Source organism: Acartia tonsa, chromosome 15 (assembly GCF_053477335.1).
Source record: "Acartia tonsa isolate MP-2025a chromosome 15, ASM5347733v1, whole genome shotgun sequence".
NCBI lineage: Eukaryota > Metazoa > Arthropoda > Copepoda > Calanoida > Acartiidae > Acartia > Acartia tonsa.
This window is the reverse complement of record NC_137274.1, coordinates 27,221,172-27,244,746: the sequence shown is the minus strand read 5'-3', so window position 1 is coordinate 27,244,746 and position 23,575 is coordinate 27,221,172. Positions and strand designations below refer to the sequence as shown.

The window sequence follows — 23,575 nt, the reverse complement described above, 5'->3', positions numbered from 1 at the left end:
AAGAGTTATTTTAATTTTTCTTGCACAACATTTTTCACATAAAGCATTTTTGGAAACTATGTACCTATCATAGAGGCCGTATTTTTAGAGATAATGAAAAACACCTGTTATAAATTTGATACAGAGAATAAGGACATATAATCGTTTTTTCTGAATTCCTTCTGGTTGTGTCAGAAAAACGGAAAACGCAGTTTTTTCTGAAACTCCGTGTATAATTCACTTTATATTGATACAATAAAAAAACATTACTCTGTTCAACGGAAATATTTTTTTTTCTAAAACAATTAATTTCATTGAAAAATCTAACATATACAATAAAACATATAATTCTGAAGTCTGAACCAATAACAAGTCTTCTTCCATTTCAATTCTTTACATTTCAAAAAAGAGTGTTTTCACAAAGTGACTTATTTCCAATGTAGTTAAATAATTTTTATTTAATTAAAATGAAAAGAATAAAAACCATACACATAAAAGATACATACTTTTAAAAGATATTTAAAAAAATAAGTTTGAATAATCTTATATTATATCATATTTGTATATGTGACAAAAATAAATTTGTTATATTGCATAAACATTTGTTGTCATCTTACAGCATCTTACACAATTTTAACCCTTTACAGCCAATTTTTATGTGTTTTAAATAAGTGATAGAAAACAAACATGATAATGTTAATTCATTGATATGTTGTAAAGAATTAACTTTTTAATGAATTAATTTAGATGAAATCAAAAGGCCTAATTTTACTCTATACCAGAATACAATATTTAGGAAACAAAACACTCTAAAAGCTATGAATTTTAACCAAATAAAAAAAGAACTTTTGCTCTGATCAAAAAGGACCCCAGCAACAGTAAAAATTATTTTTTAAATCCCCCCAAAAAAGTTTATTGGGGACTTAATTCAAATTTAGGCTCTGCAGTTTGATTCTACTGGTGTCATAGTATATTTTTTATACAGTATGACCCTCGAAAAAGTATTTTTTAGCATATGCAGCCCTTATTTCTCAATGAATCATTAAAAAATGTATATGTCCTTGTTCTCTATAGATTTCCACATAAGTAAATATACAAATTTTAATTCTACCTCCATTAACACCGGAGATTTTTATAGCCAAAGTTTTGAAAAAGTGACTGAGAAAAAGAATTTTTTTTGTTTCTCATAATTATTGGATGGTTATATTATGTTTTTCTGACAACCGAATAATGATACTCAAAGAAAAACAAGTTAACTAATTATTTCTTTTTTATTACTCCAAAAAATATCAATTTTTAATGGCAAAAAATACTACTAAATGAATTGATTATTTGCAAATTTTAGGTTATTTATTTACCCTTATTTATAAAAAGGGTTAATTATGACAGTTGCTCCGACATCTCAATCATTTATAGGGGGTTGACTAAGCTTTTAATACTAAAAAATCATTATGTTGAAATTTTATTTTCTTTATAACTTTTTTGTTATTAAAGTTAGGATTATGAAACAAAAACAATTTTCCTGCTTTATTCATAAAGATTTGCTTGTTTTTTTAATTTAAAACAATTTTGCCTAATAAGTAAGTTTTTCAAAATATCATTAAACTAAAAAGACTCAAAAAATATGTGTAAAAAATGCTTTTTTCTCAAAAACTAAATTTTTTATTTCGTTTTTGTATAAAGTTTTTGCTAGTAACAAAAATAAAAGGATTTCTACCTTAATTTTGCTAAAAAAGTCGTTTCATCTTAAAAGTTACTTTTTCCTCAGTCAATTTTTCAAAACTTTAGCTCTAAAAATCTCCGGTGTTAATGGAGGTAAAAAAATATTTTTATATCTACTTATGTGGAAATCTATAGAGAACAAGGACATATACATTTTATGATAATTCATTGAGAAATAAGGGCTGCAGATGCTAAAAAATACTTTTTCGAGGGTCATACTGTATATGTTTTAAAAATAGGTTAAAAGCAGTTTAAAGGAACTTATAACATTTTTACAAAAAAAAGCACTATTCTTTATAGTCAAAACCATTAAAAAAATTCAGTTTAATTTGCGTTGTATTGAGAGTACTGTAGCGTTAGAATACCAGCCTCTAGGATTTCCAGCCAATCAGAAGCCTGAGTGCGCGTAAAGTCTGCTGAACAACCAATAACAGCTGAGCATCTGTATTTCTTACAAAATTTAATATTGAAATTTTCTTTTAGTACAATGAAAATCTTTCAAAATTTTCATTGTACTAAAAGAATCATTTTGAAATGTCTGTAACTTTTTTGTTATTGCAGCTGGAGGCTACAAACTTTGGGTATTGGGTCTACTCACAACTATTAATTTTGACCCCCTATCTTTGAATTTGCACCCGGTATGCCTGAGTTTAGACCCCCTATGTATTGTTTATTACCTTTTGCTTGTTTTATCCTTTCAAAATGAAAAAAAATATTTGAAATTAGTCCATAAACAAAAAAGTTAGGTTTTTAGGGAGGTTGGGGGTCCCTCCCCCCCCTCCACAACTATTAATTTTGACCCCCTTTCTTTGAATTTGCACCCGGTATGCTTGAGTTTAGACCCCCTATGTATTGTTTATTACCTTTTGCTTGTTTTATCCTTTCAAAAGGAAAAAAAATTTGAAATTAGTCCATAAACACAAAGTTAGGTTTTAAGGGTAATTGGGTGTCCCTACCCCCCATTACAACTATTAATTTTGACCCCCTATCTTTAAATTTGCACCCGGTATGCTTGAGTTTAGACCCCCTATGTATTGTTTATTACCTTTTGCTTGTTTTATCCTTTCAAAAGGAAAAAAAATATTTGAAATTAGTCCATAAACAAAAAAGTTAGGTTTTTAGGGAGGTTAGGGGTCCCTCCCCCCCCTCACAACTATTCATTTTGACCCCCAATCTTTGAATTTGCACCCAGTATGCCTGAGTTTAGACCCCCTATGGATTGTTTATTACCTTTTGCTTATTTTATCCTTTAAAAAGGAAAAAGAAATTTTGAAATTAGTCCATAATAAAGTTAGGTTTTTAGGGAGGTTGGGGGTCCCTCCCCCCCCCCCCCCACCTGACCTCACAACTATTGCTTTGACCCCCTATCTTTAAAATTGTTGCATACCGGGGGGGGGGGGGGGTATATGTTTGACCCTTTATCTTTTTACCCCCTATCTTTAATTTTGTACCCTGTATGCTTTATATTGGACCCACTATGTATTGTTCATTACCCATTTGTCTATTTTAAGCCAAAAAAATTGGGGTGACCAAATTGATACATACGGGGTCCAAATTGATGCATACCGGGTGTCAAAATAGATGTATACCGGGGGGAAGGGGGGTATTTGTTTGACCATCTATCTTAAAGTGTTCACGAAGCTGGGAAAAAGTTGATATATGTCATTGATTAATGTTTTTTAAGAGTACTATTTTTAGAATTAAGTCTTAAATACTTTAAAATTAAAAACTTTAAAAATAAATCAAACTTTAAAAAAACGAATTGATTCCCTTGAAAACATCATTGTATTTTGAGTTTTATTATACATATCTTAAAACCTATCAAAATCGACAAATAACAATCTTTTTGTTGAAGTTTACTTGCAAATTTAGAGTAGAATAAATTCTTTTGTTACATACATATTAAACTAAACAAAAAAGTTTGTAATTTCTTTTTACGGGGAGATTAAACGATTTCTACCGATAATCGCAAAGATATTACCAAATATGGGTATAAGGTCAGCTGATTTATAGTTGTTGATTGTGAACATAGCACCCTCATCCCTTCTCAATATTTACTACTTGCTAAAAAAGCTTCATCATACTGCAGAGCTAAAAATACGATTAGGCCCCCACATAATTGGGGGATTTTAAAGTTTTTACTATAGATTGAGAAAGTTTTTAGATATTATGGTTTTTTTTATTTTGGGGTAAAATTCTTGCTTAGATTATATTTGATTAATTAACTAAAATCTATAAAAGATATTTAAAAGAAACAATCTTTAAAACATGAATTAATTAAAGGTTTTTGCTATAAGCGTTTTCTGAGTACAGCCAGGTTGAATCAAATACACATACACACACACACACACAAACACTCCACAGAACTTGATTGTTTAATACTTCAAAACATGGAATAAGATAAAGAGCACACAAATTATATTCTTTTAATATTAATCTGTTATTTATGGATGTACATTAATTAAAGCAAGGCTTTTATCTTAATCCTAAACACAATGTAAAGATGGTTCCTGAGGTAATAAATCAAGTCAGTTAGCAATAAACCTATACAAAAAATGAAATAAAATAACATGTTTTTTCAGTTATGGGTATAAAATTATTTACTTTTTATAGCTATTGAAATTTTCCTGTACTGGTCCAAACTTACAACTTAAAATACACTGAAGGGACTGCGACTTTTACAATATTCAGTAATGTTTGGTTTCTATACTTCAACTTAACAAAATCTGTTGGTACCATTTGTACCAACAAAAAATAAGGAAGGGGGAACGGAGAATGGAAGAGGGAAACATGAATGGCCAATGTAAGTGAGTGAGTGTGTGTGTGTGTGAGTTAGGCTGCGGGCATATGTGGGCGTATAATGACAGTATTTAAATAAAATCGACACATTACAAGGATTATTTTACGATGATAAAATGCTTATTTTTATGTAAATAATATAGAAAGACTGCTATATTTTATGCTGAATATGTGCAGCAAATAATATTTGTTTATTCTATTTAAACATTTAAATTCTTAAATATCAGTCTTTCTACAGATTTAAACAACTTTTCTTTTGTCTTCATAGCAACGCTTACATATCGGAATTTAGTTAATCATTTTATAAAATGTAAGGAATTTTGGCATTAAGTTTTAAAGAAAGTTTGAAGAAAAATATTATTAGAGGTTTATTACCAAAATATAAGTATTGCTTTTTTTGTTTTTATCTGTAAGCGAAGAAATGGCTTATTTTCTTATAGTTTAATTTTTGCTCAAACTTTAACATTGATTTCATGCGGAATTGATATTGGCATTTTAAACTGATTTTTTTCTAACTTAGTTGAACTTTTAAAAGATAAACCAAAATTTGCAATCACTTTAATTTTGTTGGTGTCTAATTTGATGCATACCGGGTGTCCAAATTGATGCATACGGGGTGTCAAAATTGTTGCATACCGGGGGGGGGGAGGGGGGGGGGGTTTATATGTTTGACCCTTTATCTTTTTACCCCCTATCTTTAATTTTGTACCCTGTATGGTTTATTTTTGACCCACTAGGTATATAACGTTTTTGTACTATTATTAGTTTTTGAGCTATCCTCTAAAGTATACTCAAGTTCTAAAAATGCAGTTTTTTCATGAATTTTAAGTTTGATACTAGTTACACAAACCTTTTTAAAATTATATTGCTTAGCAATTAGGAGTTATATAATTATTTTATAAAGGTACAGGTACATTTGTATATTTTAAGTAATTTCAATTTTAGCTTAATTAAAAATTGTCTTTGAAATGCATATAGTTTGTAGTAAGAACCAAGGAGGGAGGGCGGAGTTTATACACTTATAGGAAATGAAATGCAGTATAAAATTAGTAGAAAAAGTGGTAGAAAAATGCTACGCATACCATTGGAAAGCTCATAACCTCTAGTTTTTATAAAGGTATATAACGTTTTTGTACTACTATTAGTTTTTGAGCTATCCTCTGAAGTATACACAAGTTTTAAAAATGCAGTTTTTTCTTGAATTTTAAGTTTGATACTTCTTACACAAAACTTTTAAAAACTATATTGCTTAGCACCTAGGAGTTATATATATTATTTTATATAGGTATATTTGTATATTTTAGGTACTTTCAATTTAAGCTTTGAAATGTGTATAGTTTTTAGTAAGAACCAAGAAGAGAGGGGGGAGTTTTTACACTAGTAAATGAAATGCAGTATAAAATTTTGCCCTGGTTGTTTTTGTTATAGTTATTGACCAGATTCTTTTTGTAAAATCTTTTATATGATTAAATTCACCAGTAAAACTCTAAAATTTAATTTTGGCACTTTCCTTCTAGGGGCTAATGGGGTAAAACAGCCCCCAAGACACTGAAATTATAAGATATGAGATTATTTTCAAAAACATTAAGTTAATTTTTTTAATGTTAACATTTTTGGACATTATTAATGTCAAGCTAATTTTTTTAATGTAAATTTTTTTTGACATATTTTAGCAAAGTAGTCACAAAAGATTTCATTTTGGCACTTTCATTCTTGGGGCTCCAAAACACTAAAATTTAAAGTTATGAGCCTATTTTTAAAGATATCAAGATAATTTTTTTAACTTAAAATTTATTCTCATAATTTAAATATGTAGCCATATGTTGCACTTTCCTTCTTGGGGCTTCCTAAAACATATTAAAATTATAAGTCAGTATCAGATTTTGCCCTGGCTGTTTTGGACTTGTTGTTATAGTTATTTTTTTTTAAGTTGGTTCTACGATGTGATTGGTTATAAGATATGAGATTATTTTTGAAGACATTAAGCTTATTTTTTTTAATGTAAACATTTTTCACATAATTGAACTAAGGAGTTATTACAGATTTCATTTTGGCACTTTCCTTCTAGAGTCTATTGGGGTAAAACACCTTTAACTAAAATACAAAAATTATGAGTTTTTCAAAGATTTCATGTTGAACTTTAATAAAAACTTATTTCAAATCATAGAAAAAAATAATTTAGTCCTTGAAAGAGGTGCCTAATTGAAATCTATAGTGATTATTTAGTTAAGTTATTTGAAGAAAAAAAGTTTTCATTAACAAAATCAGCCCAGTATTTTTAAAAATAAGCCCAGAACTTAAACTTTTAGTAGTTTTGGGGGAAGTTTTACCCACTAGCCACTAGAAGGAAAGTGTCAAACTTAATGTTTATTGATAAATAATTATATAAGATTACAAAAATAATCAGGTTAATAACTATACCAACTAGCCCAAACATCCAGAGCAAAATTTTATACTAAATTTCATTTCCTAAAAGTGTATAAACCCCCTTTCCTGTATTTTATAACTTAACAATTTGGGGTTGTTTTTTACCCCACTAGCCCCGAGAAAGAAAGTGTTAAAATGAAATCTTTAGTTGCAACATAGCTCAATTATGTGATAAAATTAACATTAAAAAATCAGCTTAATATCTCTAAAAAAACCTCAAGTCTTAAATTTTAGTGTTTTGGAGGATGAAATACCCCACTAGCCCCAAAAAGGAAAGTGCCAAAATGAAATCTTTAGTGGCTACCTAGCTAAATTATGCAAAAAAGGTTTACATTAAAAAAATAAGGTTTATAACTATAACAACAAGCCCAAAAACATCCAGGGCAAAATTTTATACTGCATTTCATTTCCTATAAGTGTATAAACTCTGCCCTCCCTCCTTGGTTCTTACTACAAACTATACGCATTTCAAAGACAATTTTTAATTAAGCTAAAATTGAAATTACCCAAAATATACAAATGTACCTTTATAAAATAGTTATATAACTCCTAAGTGCTAAGCAATAAAATTTTAAAAAGGTTTGTTTAACTAGTATCAAACTTAAAATTCATGAAAAAACTGCATTTTTAGAACTTGAGTATACTTTAGAGGATAGCTCAAAAACTAATAATAGTGCAAAAACGTTATATACCTTTATGAAAACTAGAGGTTATGACCTTCCAATGGTATGCCTAGCATTTTTCTACCACTTCTAGGTGCTTAGCAATGACATTTTTAAAATGTCTTTATATTTTTCGCATGCTTGCCCATGTGAATTTTAGGTTAAAAATAGCTAAACATTTTTTCCCGGATTTTCTCCCAAGAAGGAACGCTTTTGATTTCGTTTTTTGCATTTTTCATTAGTCTATATATGTATAAATCAGAATCTGTAATAATCTCAGATAGCCCCTTTCAAAAAACTGCTTTTTCCTTCCGGCGACCAGTGCAAATTAATATATACCGGGTCAAAATTGATGCATACCAGGTGTCAAAATAGATGCATACCCCCGGGGGGGTTTAATTTTTATGATACCGGGTATCTCCACTCCTAAACTAGGATGCTGCCTGATTCTTTATGTTTAACAATTTGAAAATTGTTTATATTTGTTATTTTTATAGGATTGCTATAATGATCAGCATTATAGTTTTCAGCCTTAGTTGGAGATATGGAGTTCTCATTGCAACTACTTCCATGTGCTTGATTGTGTTCATCATTCCTACACTGGCCACATTGTACAATGGTATACAATGCTGTAGTCACAAAACTTCTCTTGCTGACCATTCAATTCTGTTCATACCTGTACTATCATTTCAACCAGACGATGCTGATGAGAAAATCCAGAAGTCCAGAATGAAAAACAAAGGAATTGTGTCCATTCTCATTGTATTGATGTTGTCACTGCAATTTCTGATTACCCAAGAAGTCATTCCATTTATTCCACCAGACATGTGGTAAGATTATAACTTTTTTGCCAAATGGTCTCATTATTAGTAGAAAAGCTGCTTTATAATTCTAAATGTCTGTCTGTTAGACACAAAGTGGAGGAAAGATGAATTTCCTGGCCCCCTTGCCTAAAACCTAACCTAAACTAAATGTAAAAAATAATGTTGTTTTTAGGGGGGGGGGGATATAAAAAATTTAAAAATCAAAACAAAATATTTCTAAGAGGATAATTGCTTTTTTTGGTCCTATTTTCAAAATTTGGCATATCCTCTAAGAAATATTTTTTTTCAATTTGAAAATATTTCCCTATGTCTTTGGTTGTTTTTAGTCCAGTTTTTAAAGTTTGAGTGGGTAACACAGGGTGTTTCAAGAGAAATGTCTTTTTTAAAAACTTAATTATGCAGAGAAAAGAAAAATTGTAAAAATTGCTTTATATATTTGGAAAACCTGTTCTAGGGCACTTATGTTTTGAATAATAAAAACTGATTATTTTAATAAATTTAATGATTAAAAACTGCTTCTTTCAAAGTTCATATTTTGGAAGATTTATGGATTTAAAGTTTGTGCAAAAAAATTGCAATTCAAATTTTGCAGCTTGTCTTCACAGTAGAAAAATTATGCATACCATTAGAATCATCAAAAACTTTAATTTTTGGAAATACAAACATCATTTTTGTACTATTTGTAGTTTAGGAGTACGTTGACAAATTTGTGAGAAAAAGTTTTTAGTAAGTTGGATCATTTAACCACGTAGCTCCTATATATAGGGCGGAATTTTTTTTCTCTTGGGAAGGTGTTGGTACCCTCTACTAAAATAGCTATAAACCTTCCTGGAACCTATGAGAAGCTACCCTGTTAAGGAGAACTTGATTGGTTCTGCAGTTAGTGAGATCCTTTGGTACAAACAGACAAACAAATAGACAAACAAACATACAAACATACTTTTACTTTATACAAATATTAAAATATACTTTTGTTTTTAGATCCTTTTATTAAGTGTGTTGTTCTCAATTTAGAATAAATTGTTTTTGTTGTTAGGTGGAACTGTGCAGAGAGAGCCAGAAAGTTACTGTCTTTTCAGAAGATGGTATGGATGACAGTGGCCACATGTCTTGTGATATCTAGTATTGAATTTATTCAATACAAGAAGTTAAAGACATGCTGGATTAATTTCTTGTTTCTTGAAAAAAATGAGAACACCCCACAAGAACCAGTTGAAAACACTTCAGGTAAGTCAGGATAATAAGCTGCTTTTAATTAAAATCATCTGCATAGTTGGCCACAGAAACAAATTCCAGATTTTTTTCTGAAGACAATTTATTCATTGGTGGGGATGATGGGTTAAAGGTCTGGGAAAACATGGTCCTAACATTTCATTGCTACTATAGTATATAGCCATACTTACCTAACTTTACAAAGGTTGTTGATACTTTTTACCCCTCTGTTCTTTTTCTTTTTTCTTAAAATAAACCAAAAAAATAAGGACTTCCCAAGATCCCTTATTTCTTCAAATATAAACATTCATATAATATTCACTGCTTTGTTTAGATGAAAATGTTGGTGATACTACAAGCTGTAAAAATCTGAGAAGGTAAATATTTGTTTTAAAGCACATTAACACTTTATATCACAACAATATTTAAAAGAGATTATTTTGTTTAAAAACTACCCACAGAGCACACAAAAAAACATTCTGTTTTTATAAGTTTAATTGAAGAAAACATAACAATACAAGCAGTTTGACCCAGATTATATTGCAATTTGAACTAAGTTGAAGTTATTTGCGAACATATGTTATCATTATCAAAAATTATGTCTAAACTTTAAAGAATTATTTATTTTAGAATTCTTGTAAAAATAGCAGACATTGTTGCAGGTAATATTGAAATTGTTAACATCATAGAGAAAAATGCCTTGGTGATAATGGAAATAGTATTTTATTATAAATTTGTGCTGGCAATCAATAGTAATATTGTAGATTATATTGGCAGCTTTTGAAAAAGGGTTAGGTTGATATTCAACTCTAGTTATGTTTATGATGGGAAACTGGATGTAATATGGCACTAGATATTGTAATAGCTTTCCAGCCTGTAATTTTAGCATGCTTAAGAATAGCACATTTCTGGAATATTGCCGTTTTACTTTTTTTGGTATTCAACAAAATTTATCTTTAGGTCTTGTTCTTCTTGGTTTCATCATGACTGTGTTTATCCTGTCTCTAATAGCAGTGAACAAAGAAACTGGATTTGTCCAAGGAAACATGAATACAACAGAAATTACCAAATTAATTCAAAACATTGAAGCATCAATTGCCAGGTAATTATTTCAACATAAAACTTATATTACTATTATATTATTTTCTGCATTATTCACAATATTTGAGAAATTGTCAACAAAAAACTTATATTACTAGGGCTGCCAAAAAATTTTCTGTATAATTTCTGTTTAAAATATATTTTGTGTTTATTATTTGTCCATTTCATTTATATTTGATGTCTGATTTTAATATTCTTATAATCATAGCTTTCTCTATAATATTTAATTTTATGTTTCACCTTTTTGCTGTGTAAAAGATGATTTTACAGCAATACTTTGAAATAAGAGATCTCTAAAAGTATTAGAGCTAGAAAAATGTTAGAGACCTTGTTAGAAAGCTCCAATATATGTCAATTCAACTGTAATATGAACAAATTTGCATGATGAAAATGAAAGACAAAATAACACAATAAAGGAGGTTAGGTGAAAGTACTCTAGAAATAAAAGTAAAATTTGATCACCAATAGTAATTTAAAAATTTTCTACTATGGGAAGGTACTAATTCAATTTAGGGAAAGCATGTTCTGAACTCACCATAAGGTCCCAGTACATCCTGCATGTGTACCATTTCCACATTTTTTTTTTCTTATCTAACAAGCCTTTGGGTGGGGTGTGTATAGTAAAGTATGAAAATATAGGCAAATCTTATTTTTATAATATTAAGATGGCTCCATTTTTAATGTAAATTTAAGGTGTAAATAGTGCAATATATCAAAAAAATAGCAAGAACCATGTTTTATTTTGCATATTTGTCATACTTTAAATTGCTTGAATCATCTCAATTTTTGTTTATAAAAAAAAATATATATATTGTCCCTCATTTTGGTTAGCAAGATAAACATCTTTTATTGAATTTAACCAACATAAACACATATGCGCCCCACCCTGAGAGCTATTGAGCTGAGGTCTCCGATCTCCCATTGTTTTCACAGAAAATAACAAAGTTTTGGGTTTCAGATGTTTTTCTTTGAACATATCTTAACTTTTAAAAATTTAGGTTAAAGTCAGTCTGGCTATTTACAGGATCTTCTGGGATATACACAAAAAACACATATAAATATAAATTTAATTTAATATTTAGAAATGACAGTGTATGTAATCTTTTGGAAAACAAACCAGAGTCACTAGGAAAGTATTCTTATTTACAGCAAAAAAATATTATGTTATCAGAATGTTTCATTTGGAAACTATTCCCTGATATAAATTAAAATAGAAATTTACCACACAAAATGTTTGCATCCTTTAGGAGATTTTATGAGGCAAAATTAAAAATTATTAAATGGATTTTTTTGCCATATCATTTATAGTTTATTGTAATTTATATTATATTTATGGTGAAAACTACAAGGTGTTTTAAAAAAAAAACCTGCATTTTTCAGTTTTGGGAAACAACCAGTAGGAGTATGAAAAAAATGATTGTACAGGGTGCGCCATATATAACCAAACTTTTTCTAAATTGCAAACAAATGAACATTAAATCGTCATTTTTAAAGATTTTATTAAATTTTAAAAACTGGGAAGCAAAATAGGTATATGACTATTAGATCATTGAATAAAATCGCCTACCCGCCTCCTCAACTGCCGGCAGGCCCAGGTCAAAATTTACCTGCCCAAGCTGACAAAGTTCTCCTTGATAGTGGCAATGAGGGAGGTCTTTGTGGCATGGTGCATGCTTCAAAGTAGCCCCAGGCCCAAAAGTCCATTGAATGAAGATCAGCTGCCGGGAGGCCCCATTTCCTTAGAAACATGAGTAACCGCAGGATCAAAATTCACCCAACTTTCAAGCTACCCTTTGACACGGAGGCCTTTATTTGGACCACAGTTGGGCTAAAACGATGTTTTATACCTTTTTAGAAATGGCATGAAGATTCAGCCTTGATTTCAGTCCATAGTCTATAGTCTAAAATGAGTTTTTAAGTTCCATATGGGTCTCTTACGTTGAGAAACAAGAAATTTTCATGATTTTTGACGTTTTTGACATCTCTAAATCTGTCACGCTTCACTTTGCCAGAGTACTACAGCCAAGCCACAGATTTAAGATCAGGCATTTTAACCATACATTTACCTTTCACCACGGCCGCATTTTTAGAGATATCTAAAAAAAATGGTATTTACATTTTTACAGAGAATATGGAGCTATAATTATTTTTTTCATGCTCCTTCTGGTTCATTTCAAAATCTGGAAAACGCAGTTTATTGAAACACCTTGTAGATTTGAGGGAAAACACCTTGTATCGATTTAAAATTTATGTGTGCAAACAGGGGAATTCCAAGATTTATACAGTTAGGGAGTTGAATCCATTTTTATAGAAGCAGAAGTATAATCTATGATTATGGTTTGGACCCTCTAAAACTGTAATCTACCCTTCCACTTTCCCCTCTCTTGGTGAAGATATCTTCAACGCCGATACGATTTTTGAAATATAAGATTCCACTTTTGTCTCTCTTGTTGAAGATATCTTCACCAAGAGAGGCAAAAGTGGAATCTTAAATTTCAAAAATCGTATCGGCGTCAAAGATATCTTCCCCAAGAGAGGGGAAAGTAGAATCTTACATTTCAAAAATCGTATCGGCGTTGAAGATATCTTCACCAAGAGAAGGGAAAGTGGAAAGGTAGATTACAGTTTTAGAGGGTCCAAACCATAATCATAGATTATATTTCTGCTTCTATAAAAATGGATTCAACTCCCTAACTGTTATATATTTGACTAGCTGCTCTGTATGATATCCTAAAATATAAATCTATCTTGACTTTGTAAACTAACATTAGCCAAATATAAAGCTTGGAAATGTAAAATTTTATTACAAAAAAGCTTTTCCATTTTACGTCTACAAAAATACTCATATTATTAGTTGTATCTACTCTCCATGAAATTATCAACAGTGCCAGCACCAATTATAGGAAACCAGATAACAAATTTGAATGGGCAGAGAAAATTTTTTCAAGATGCAGACCAAAACACAAAATGTGGACACAAACAGGGCAAGTTTATATTTTTTATTAGCAAAACTACTCAATCTATCACTTTGAAAATGAACATCCAATTTACACATTATTTAATCCATTTGTTTGTCAGTTAAGCTATGACAGTCATTTTACAGGGAAAATATGATTTACACAGCTAATTATACATAATAAAATAAGGCAAGCAGTTATTGCACAGAAAATAAATTTTAAATTAGAAAAATGCCAATAAAAAACTTTGAATCATTATAAAATTATTTAGGAATGATGTGAAAATTTTGACAGCATTTCATACAACAATTGATGTATGCAGATCAATTAAAGATTGTACTCGTTTATTTCCTTCTGTGCGAGGTAATAGTTGATTTAAATTTGCTACATTGTGGATTTGTTACCTAGATGCTTCCCTCATAGTTAATGGGAAGTCCAACTCCTATAAATATAGAATCGATCTTAAAGCCCAGTTCTACCTTTTTTTCCACATGTCAACCTAAACATGTACAATAACAAGTACATTTATAAAATTGGTTGACCTCAAGCTTCTAAAGATCACCAAAGTCTTTTGTGAAATAGGTATTTGAGATTTTATCTAAAAATTTATCTAAAATTTCTCAAATTCGCCCCATAGTGATGTAATTAATTGTTCTTGTATACAAGAAAATAGCTTAAAATCACTACAGGACCAGTAAGTATATTCCCTGTAGAGTAGAACCTAATCAGCTCAGTGGTTACCAAGATACCAAGCTTCTGATTAACAGCTATTGTTCTATTATGTATTATAGAATATTAGATGCGCTTTTAGATTCTACGCAGGAAATGGCTTAAAACACTCCCATGAATTAACTCTAAAACCATCACAACTGTGATTGGTTTTTGAGCAGATATAGCCTTTTGATTAACAGAATTCTAACAGAAGTAAGAGCGGTGTATTTCTTGCAGCCTCACTTTAAGTAACATTCAGTAGACAATAAACCCTCAACTAATTATTCATGTCATTCATTTGACAAATCAGCGGTATGTACCATTTTCATGTATCTTTATAACCCCTTTTACTCATCCAGGATAAAATTAGGTTACCAGTGCATCACAATGTAGAAAACTTTCTTTAATTAATCAATAGAAAAATCGCCCTTAGAACTTTGTCATCCCTTCCCCTATAGTATTATCTGCCACCTAGATTCAAGTTAACAGATTAGGGTCCTTATATTGTTTATTACATAAATATCACAGTAGAGTTTCAATACATGAAATGATATTTTCTTGGAAAAAATATTTTTAGAACCAGCCATAATAATTTTCTTAGACATAAATAATTTTGTCTGCTAGAAATTGTGTTTATTATTTTTATAGATTTTTGTCTGCTAGGATCATAACAATTTCGGTATTAAATGCAAAAGTATTCAAAGTCTCCAAAATCTTGCTAAATCTTTCATGATCACTTTCAACTGGCCCCTTTATTTGATCCATTGTAGCCTCCCTTACTACCTGGAAAAATGCACTAATAAATATAGGTTGGTTGTCCAACCAAATGATGCAGATTACAACATTTAAGCATGCTTAACCCTTACAGATCGGGCCCCAATTTCCACCTTAATAGATCAGGGGGGGGTCATATTGACCCCCCCCTCTATCTCGGCTTTTGTTACAGATAGAGACGTAAATTTTTTTTTCTGGTGGTTCATGTGTATTTTTAGAGAAAATTACTTTTTCTAGTCATAACGGTCAGGTCGCTCCTTAGCCGCCAGCTGCTAAATTTTAGAACAGCTGTAGAGCGGCCAATTTTGTAGCTAGGATGACCAAATTTTAGGACGAACTTTAATTTTTCATAACAAAAAAATTACTTTTTCTGATCATCGCCGAAAAATGGCAAATAACGGAAACCGACATTTTCGGCGGTTACAGCAGTAAAACGGTGGTTGACGGCGCCAATTAATATTTTATCTGTTTATTGTTGCTTAAGGATTTACCAAAAAAATTTATAGGTCTCTAGCTGTAATAGAAGCCACGATATTCATGATATATGTCTGTAGGAAAAGCCGGACAAAAATCGGTCATAAAGTCGGTCAGGGTGTGGTCAAATGGTCATAACACCACTTTTCTCATTAGATCATTGATATCTCAGTATTCACCAAAAAAAATTTTAGGTTTCTACCTTATTCACAAAAGTCATAATGTATAAATCAAGATTTATTTAGAATTTTTTAAAATTTTGGTGCTACCCAACTGACTTTGACCGGACACCACGGCCAACACAGACCAGATATCCTAATAAAAACAACTCTTGCCAACGTATAATTACTAAACTTAAAAAGTCATGAAGTCACAACTCTCTATCTTAACTACAAAAAAAAATGGCATTGAAAAAACTAGAGGAGGGGGGGGGTCAATATTACCCCCCCCCCCTCCCCGATCTGTAAGGGTTAAAATGTAAAAACTATAAAATTTTCTATAATATATTTCAGATGATTGTAGAAAGTATCTTTCCCAATGTATCAACTTATTTGATACTGTGGTAATGGTTTACAAAGAAGATATAAACATACAAGATGAAGAAGGTGAAATTTATTAATACAATAAATGATTTTATATACATTTTAAATTTGGTAAAAATCACAAGATTCATTATTAAAATAAAATGTTTATAATCAGGAAGAACACCTCTTGTAAAGGCTGGTGGTGATCCTCATTTTGTGTTGAAAATTAAACAGGATGGTGGTGATTTTGGACAAAGTCAATGTGGAGGTATAACTATTTTTATAAAAATATTTTATTTGTGTTAGTTTTAAAGCACACACATACACTGCGTTTTCCAGTTTTGGGAATCACCCAGAAGGAGCATGAAAAAAATAATTATAGGTCCATATTCTGTGTAAAAATGTACATAACTTTTACCTTAGGTTTTTTTTCGATATCTCTAAAAATGCGGCTGTGCTGATAGGTACATGTAGGGTAAAAATGCCTGATGATAAAACTATGATAACAATTATAATCAAATAACACATTTATTTTGCAACAAATCGGTTGTAAATTACAATATCAAAGAAATAAAAGGTTAAATCAATGTCCCCATTTTAGGTTTTTTACATATTTCTTTTTTTGCTACATGCAGAGAGCTTTTTAGGTTCTTCAGAATTTAGTTTTTCTATTTCTCTATGGCAAAGTCATTTTTAGTAGGGAATCTCTTACAATACTGTGCGCATTGAAGAATAAAACAAAAAACTTTTTATTTCATATCAATATCTTTAAAAATAACTAAGTTATCTTGATTCAAAATTGTCGTTAAAAGGCTTTTTCTTTAATTACTCGTTATGTGAGTTAATATGTCATACATCAATCAAAGGGGATTAAGAGATTAAAGGGGGAGGAGTGAGGAACGAACATGGGTTTTATTTTAATACTAGCAAATTGAATCATAATTAAAGCAAGAATAAAGTTAATAATTTGTTCTGTAAAAATAAGCATTTTTAAATTAAATTTTAAATGTAATTATTAGAATATTTCGTTGAGCATGCTATAATATGGTTTTCAAGTCAAAAGAAGAATTTAGTTGAACGTTATAGCCCTAAGTTCTACAAGAATAAAGTAACACATATACATTTTGAATTCTTTAAGCTCTAAAAAAAGTGTTATTGTTTTAAGAGATATTAAAAAACACCTTTTATTAAATTAATCCATACTTTTATAGAGAATAAGAATATATAATTATTTTTTCATACTCCTACTGGTTATTTCCCAAAACCGGAAAACGCAGTTTTATTTGAACCACCATTTTGAAGCAAAATGAAATAATTAATTATTTTTTTTTTAGCATCTGAAGTAAGCTACAAGACAGGAGGTAAATGTACAATAATACAACTTTAATAAATAAGTTTTTTCTAAAACAAATTTGGACTGAAAATAAAAATGAACCAGGATACAACAAATGAACATTGGCATATTTCAAGTAACAATGCAATTAACAATCAACAATATCTAGAATTCTAAACAAGTAAATCTGTTCCAATTCCTCTTTCAATTATAAGATTCTATTGCACTAAAGTCTGATGAAACTTTAAAGAAATCATTCCTTATTACAGCCTGGCTATTAATATAATACTTTTTTTACAGCTTTGTTTGCAGCAGCTAAACTTGGAGACAATATAGAAGTAAAGAATATATTGAATAATGGTCATTCTTCTGTTGATGAAACTAACTCTGATGGTAATATTTATTAGACAGAGTAAAGAAATTGCAGTTCCAGAAGCTGTTACATTAAGATTAGTTAAAATCATATTCATTATCTATTAAATAATGTGACAATTTAAATTGGTTTATCTATCTAGCTATACAACTATACATCTACCTTTCAAATTATCTATCTATCTAGAGTGTGTGCAAAAAAAGCGGACATTTTGAAAAATAAAATTGCGCAGCTTGTGATAATAGTTTAAGCATACCGTTAGAACAGCTATGACCTCTATTTTTGGAAATAGATTGTTTCCTGTGCTATGCATTGTTAGGGAGCTACGTGGTAAAATGTCCCAACAGACATAAAAACTTGACTTGCAAGTATATTAGAAAATATTATTGAAAAATAAAATTGCGCAACTTGTGTTAATAGTATAAAAATTTTACGCATCTATCTATCTATCTATCTTTCTATCTATCTATCTATCTATCTATCTATCTATCTATCTATCTATCTATCTATCTATCTATCTATCTATCTATCTATCTATCTATCTATCTATATATCTATCTATATATCTATTTAGCTATCTATCTATCTATATATCCATCTATCTATCTATCTATATATCCATCTATTTATCTATTTATATATTAGGGTGGGTCGATTTTGGACATTTTTTTTCTGAGGCCAAAGCGGGGATCTGCACTCAATTTATATAGATATAATACACCTCTGGATGATTTAAAATTTATCCTAAGTCTTAAAACCGCTGACGACCAGACATTCAATTGTATAGCTATTTGTAAATGGGAGTCAAAAATTTATTGACTCAGAACTATGGCTTCATGGTGCTCCCTGGAAATGCCTTGAGGAGCTGAGTCAGGAACTTTTGTCCGTTTCAAAAAATCTCGTTCCTAGCCTGAGAAAATCTAAAAAACCTCTACAAATTGGACAATTCTCAATAAACCTTAAAAATTTTTGTTTTTTTAGTGATTTCTAAGGCTAGGAACGAGATATTTTGAAACGGACAAAAGTTCCTGATTCAGCTCCTCAAGGCCTTTCCAGGGAGCACCATGAAGCCATAGTTCTGATTCAAAAAAAAATTTGAATGTCGTCTTTGCATACTAATAAGTAATGAATTATATTTTTAAGTGGTCGTGTTCTAAAACTCATTTTTTTAAAATTCTTTTTCGGTCAGAAATGTTTTTAAGGTTAATTTTATCTGTTGCATATCCCCGCTTTGTCTAATTCCGATATGAACCCACCCTATTATATATATCTAACTATTTACCTATATTATGAACTTGAGTATTAGCTAGGGGCCAAACTAATGGCAGTACAGACTTTCAATGCACAAAAATATAATTGACATTAGAAGGCAAACTAAAAATTTCCATTAATCAAGAATCTGAGGTTTCCTTAAGTAAGCATTATAGTAAAAATAAGCATAGTACTGGTCTTTTTTGTTTATTGTTTATGTATAGCTTGCTCCAAATGCACATAAAAACCTTATCAATATCAGATTTTTGGTGGCCTACAATACCAGTTTTTAAAGTGTCTGGAGTAAATATCTATCTGTACCTATCTATCTATATTTATATCTATATATCTAATTATCTTTCTGTCTATCTTACTATCTTTCTATCTATCTATATCTATCTATCCATATACCTCTTTCTGTATATCTATAACTGTACTCTGAGCTAAAGAATATATAATGTAACTAATATATTTATATCTAGGAGCTACCAGTCTTATTTGGGCAGCAGGGCATGGAAACACAGAAACAGTCCGACTACTTCAAGAATATGGAGCCAATGTGAACCATATAAATAATATTGGTTAGTTACATAATTTAATTATACTATATGTGAACTATAAAAATAATTAGGGTTAGTTACATAATATTATCATACTACATATCTAGTATATCTTTAGTACATTCTATCTATCTATCTATATATATATCTATCTCTGCAACATCTCTCTGTATATCTATAACTGAACTCTGAGCTAAAGAATATATAATGTAACTAATATATTTATATCTAGGAAGGACCAGTCTTATGTATGCAGCACAGTATGGAAACACAGATATAGTCACACTTCTTCAAGAACATGGAGCCGATGTCAACATTAAAGATAATGAAGGTTAGTTACATAATATTATTATACCATATATTGTATCTATAATATATTTCATGTAAATATTGACGTTGCAATAAGTATTATTATCTTATTTAGTTCATTAATAGTTCTAATTGCTATTTAACTGTTTAATTATCTATCCATTTATCTTATTATCTTTCTGTATATTATATCTCTCTATCCATTTATCTTTCTTTATAATGAACTAGCGGCTTCGCCCCTAGCCTCTAGGGGCTTTGCCACAAGAGATAATTTTAAAAAAAGAAAAAAAGTGGTGGTGCAGCACCAATGCCTTTATTACATGCATCAGCAAAAGGATGGAAGGGGAATTTTTTTTGTTTTTTTTGGGGTTTGGGGTGTCCCGGCCACACTCATGAAAATAGCCTGAAACCATCACAGGACCATCTGATATATTCCCTGAAGAGTAGAATCCAATCGGTTCAGTGGATACCAAGATCTTACAGGATGGGCGGACAGACACACATCTTGCTACTTTGTATTATAGATTAAAAACTCATGAATGTGTTTCTTAAAATTTGAATTTATTTTGTATTATTAATAGTTTAACGCACTCTCTCTCACTCTTCCTCTCCCTCTCTCTCTCTTTCCCTCCCCCCTCTCTCTCTCTCTCTCTCTCTCTCTCTCTTTCTCTCTCTCTCTCTATCTATCTCTCTCTCTCTCTCTCTCTCTCTCTCTCTCTCTCTCTCACTTTTCTTCTCCCTTTCTCTCTCTCTCCCTTTCTCTCTATCTCTCTATCTCTCTGTCTCTCTCTCTATCTCTCTCTCTCTCTCTCTCTCTCTCTCTCTCTCTCTCTCTCTTCTCTCTCTCTCTCTCTCTCTCTCTCTCTCTCTCTCTCTCTCTCTCTCTCTCTCTTCTCTCTCTCTCTCTCTCTCTCTCTCTCTCTCTCTCTCTCTCTCTCTCTCTATTTCTTTCTCTCTCTCTCTCTCTCTCTCTCTCACTTTTCTTCTCCCTTTCTCTCTCTCTTTCTCTCTCGCTTATACTCTTCCTCTCTCTATCTCTAAAACTATGCAATATTATGACATATCAACAATATTAGCAATGTTTATTGACATTATGACTAGACGCACATATGATAAACAAAGTTTGACAGGGTAATCATCTATACATTAAATAATAATAAATATCATAGGTTTGACAGCTCTAGATTATGCTCTAGTTTGGGGACATGAAGAACTAGCAGAAATACTTAGAGAACATGGTAAGCTTATTCAATAATTCTATATTTATAAGTGTAGCTATCCTAACATTTAATTTGTCTTTTAATGAATTCTTTATATTGGTCAATTATATTAAGTACATCTTTGCATTAAAGTAAAAAAATATTAAAACAATGATATCAAAGTATATATATAATATATATACTATAGTCTTTACCTTTATTCTTGTATCTAAGTCTGTTAGTTTTTTAAATGTTTGATAAGAACATTATATGTGTTTGGCTATAACTATGTCAAAAATACAAACAGACCTTTTTTAACCTAAGATGCTGAAACAGTTTCTTTACAATCTCAATTATAAGTTCTTTCTATTTCAAGTAAAATTTTATGCAAATACTAAAAAATAATCAAAATTAGGTGTCAGTTTTATATATAGAAAAATATATTTCTATTATTTCTCTCTTATTTTAAGATTGATTCTTTTCAATTAATTTTTAAAGTGATTTATGCATTGATTATTATATAATATAATATTATGTAGATATTGATTGTATTTCAAAATTGATTATTTGAGCTTGTAAAGACACTGTTTCAGAAAAGGCCTATTCTTTAAGCATTTATGTAAAGACTTTGTACTTTAAAAAAAACATCAAATATCCTGGAGTGATATATATTTTTGTTTAAAGTAAAATGAAAATCATTATTTTCTTTAACTCATTTCTTCCTATTATTGTATAACCTCATTAACTACTAAACAAGTTTAGTTAAAAAATTTAGGAAAACTTAACATTATTTGATGCATAAAGCTAGCAATTCAATAAAAAAAAATTAGATGATTAAAACATTATTTTTTTCAGGAGGAAAGTGTAACAATGTGTGCTAGTCTTACTTACAACAAGGTAAAACAATTAAATAAATCATTATGAAAATAAGGTTGATTAATCTAGTAATTGCTATGTGTTTACTTGCTTATTATCTAACTATATCATAAATGTATTCCTATTATAATTCTTAATTCTAAATCTATAACTATTTATATGTATATGGCAGAAGATGTTTACCTTTCTATCTCTATTTAACCCTTAACGGTCGGGGGGGGGCGTTGAACACCCCCCCATCCGGTTTTTTCTATCTCATTTTCTGTGTGTGAAAGATAAAGAGCCCAAACTGCTTGACTTTTTAAGTGTGGGTATGAGACATAACTGAGAGTTGAAATTTTTTGAATATCTCCATCCTGGCGGGCACAGGATGCCAGCAAACCTGGCAGGGTCGTCCAGGTAGAGCTAAAATATTTTTTTTACTTAAACAAAGCATTTTATCTTACCAAAATACTAAAATATTCTCTAGTAGTACATCTTCATATTAAATACAGGTGTTCAAGTCAATTTTAGGTTTCAGGTATGATCCTGCAGGTACTGATCCTCCAGGTTTCCAGAAATATTTAAAAGGCTCCTGTGGCCGCAATTTTTGACTTAGAGACTTCAAATTTCGAACTTATGATTATCTTACATGTCTACATAATGTATTAAAATTTTATAAAGATCCGCCGCCGTTTTCCCGCCGACCGCCGACTGCGGCGGCTGGCAGCTGCCAAGTACAGCTGCGGCCGCTGAAATTATATTTTGATATTTCAAATATAAAATTTACATAAAGATAAACATTTTCTGCAAAAAAAATTTTGTTCTAGCTTTAAAAATAATAAAATTACAGCCGTTTGAAATTTATAAGTAAAAAAGGACCTAAAAACAAAGGTTGTTAAATAAAAGGGTGAAGGAAGCGAAAATTGACCTTGAATTACTTAAGGTCGGAAATTTATCATAACACAGGGGACTTGCACAAAAAATTTTAGCCCTCTAGCTCTAATAGGAACTGAGATAATAGGGGTAGCGTTGAACGCCTCCCCCCCCCGACTGATTAAGGTGCGGCAAGGGGCCCAACTGTAAGGGGTTAAATTTTTATTTATCTAAACATATCTTTATATCTATTTATCTCAAAATATCTAATCTGAAAATCATAATGAACAGACAAACAACTCTTTCTAATCTCTAGTTTTTCTATATCTATCTAATAATATTTCCAGTTTATCTGTTGATATCTTATATCTGTTATTAATTCCAATATTATTTTGATTAATTAATATAACAATCATTTCAGAACAGAATTGCTTTGGGTGAACATGATGATTACCTACAATGCTTTATTATTTTAAAATAATGTGCCTTTTTTATATAAAAATTGATTATTGTATGATTCATGATTTTCAAAATAAGAATATTTAGATTTTAAAGTTTTTTACTTATAATTTTAATTTGTTTACTAGTTTAGATACTTTTAATTTACTTTGTCTGTCAGTTACAAGTATGAAAGACCTATTTTAACTTAAATC

At 30.2% G+C, this 23,575-nt stretch overlaps 1 protein-coding gene across 1 annotated transcript in view; it reads left to right on the top strand.

Annotated features, from left to right (window-relative positions):
* Positions 1-22,072, top strand: part of LOC145307052 (uncharacterized) — a 31,691-nt gene extending 9,619 nt beyond the window's left edge. Inside the window, exons 5-20 of the mRNA XM_080149392.1 lie at positions 8,087-8,419; positions 9,450-9,640; positions 9,960-10,002; positions 10,256-10,287; positions 10,586-10,727; positions 11,809-11,859; positions 13,955-14,046; positions 16,155-16,247; positions 16,342-16,434; positions 17,501-17,527; positions 17,800-17,892; positions 19,269-19,276; positions 19,606-19,682; positions 19,920-20,014; positions 21,162-21,230; positions 22,047-22,072. Of these exons, the coding sequence (XP_080005518.1) occupies positions 8,087-8,419; positions 9,450-9,640; positions 9,960-10,002; positions 10,256-10,287; positions 10,586-10,727; positions 11,809-11,859; positions 13,955-14,046; positions 16,155-16,247; positions 16,342-16,434; positions 17,501-17,527; positions 17,800-17,892; positions 19,269-19,276; positions 19,606-19,682; positions 19,920-20,014; positions 21,162-21,230; positions 22,047-22,072 (1,465 nt within the window). The remainder of the gene's footprint in view (positions 1-8,086; positions 8,420-9,449; positions 9,641-9,959; positions 10,003-10,255; positions 10,288-10,585; positions 10,728-11,808; positions 11,860-13,954; positions 14,047-16,154; positions 16,248-16,341; positions 16,435-17,500; positions 17,528-17,799; positions 17,893-19,268; positions 19,277-19,605; positions 19,683-19,919; positions 20,015-21,161; positions 21,231-22,046) is intronic.
* Positions 22,073-23,575: the final 1,503 nt, after the last annotated feature.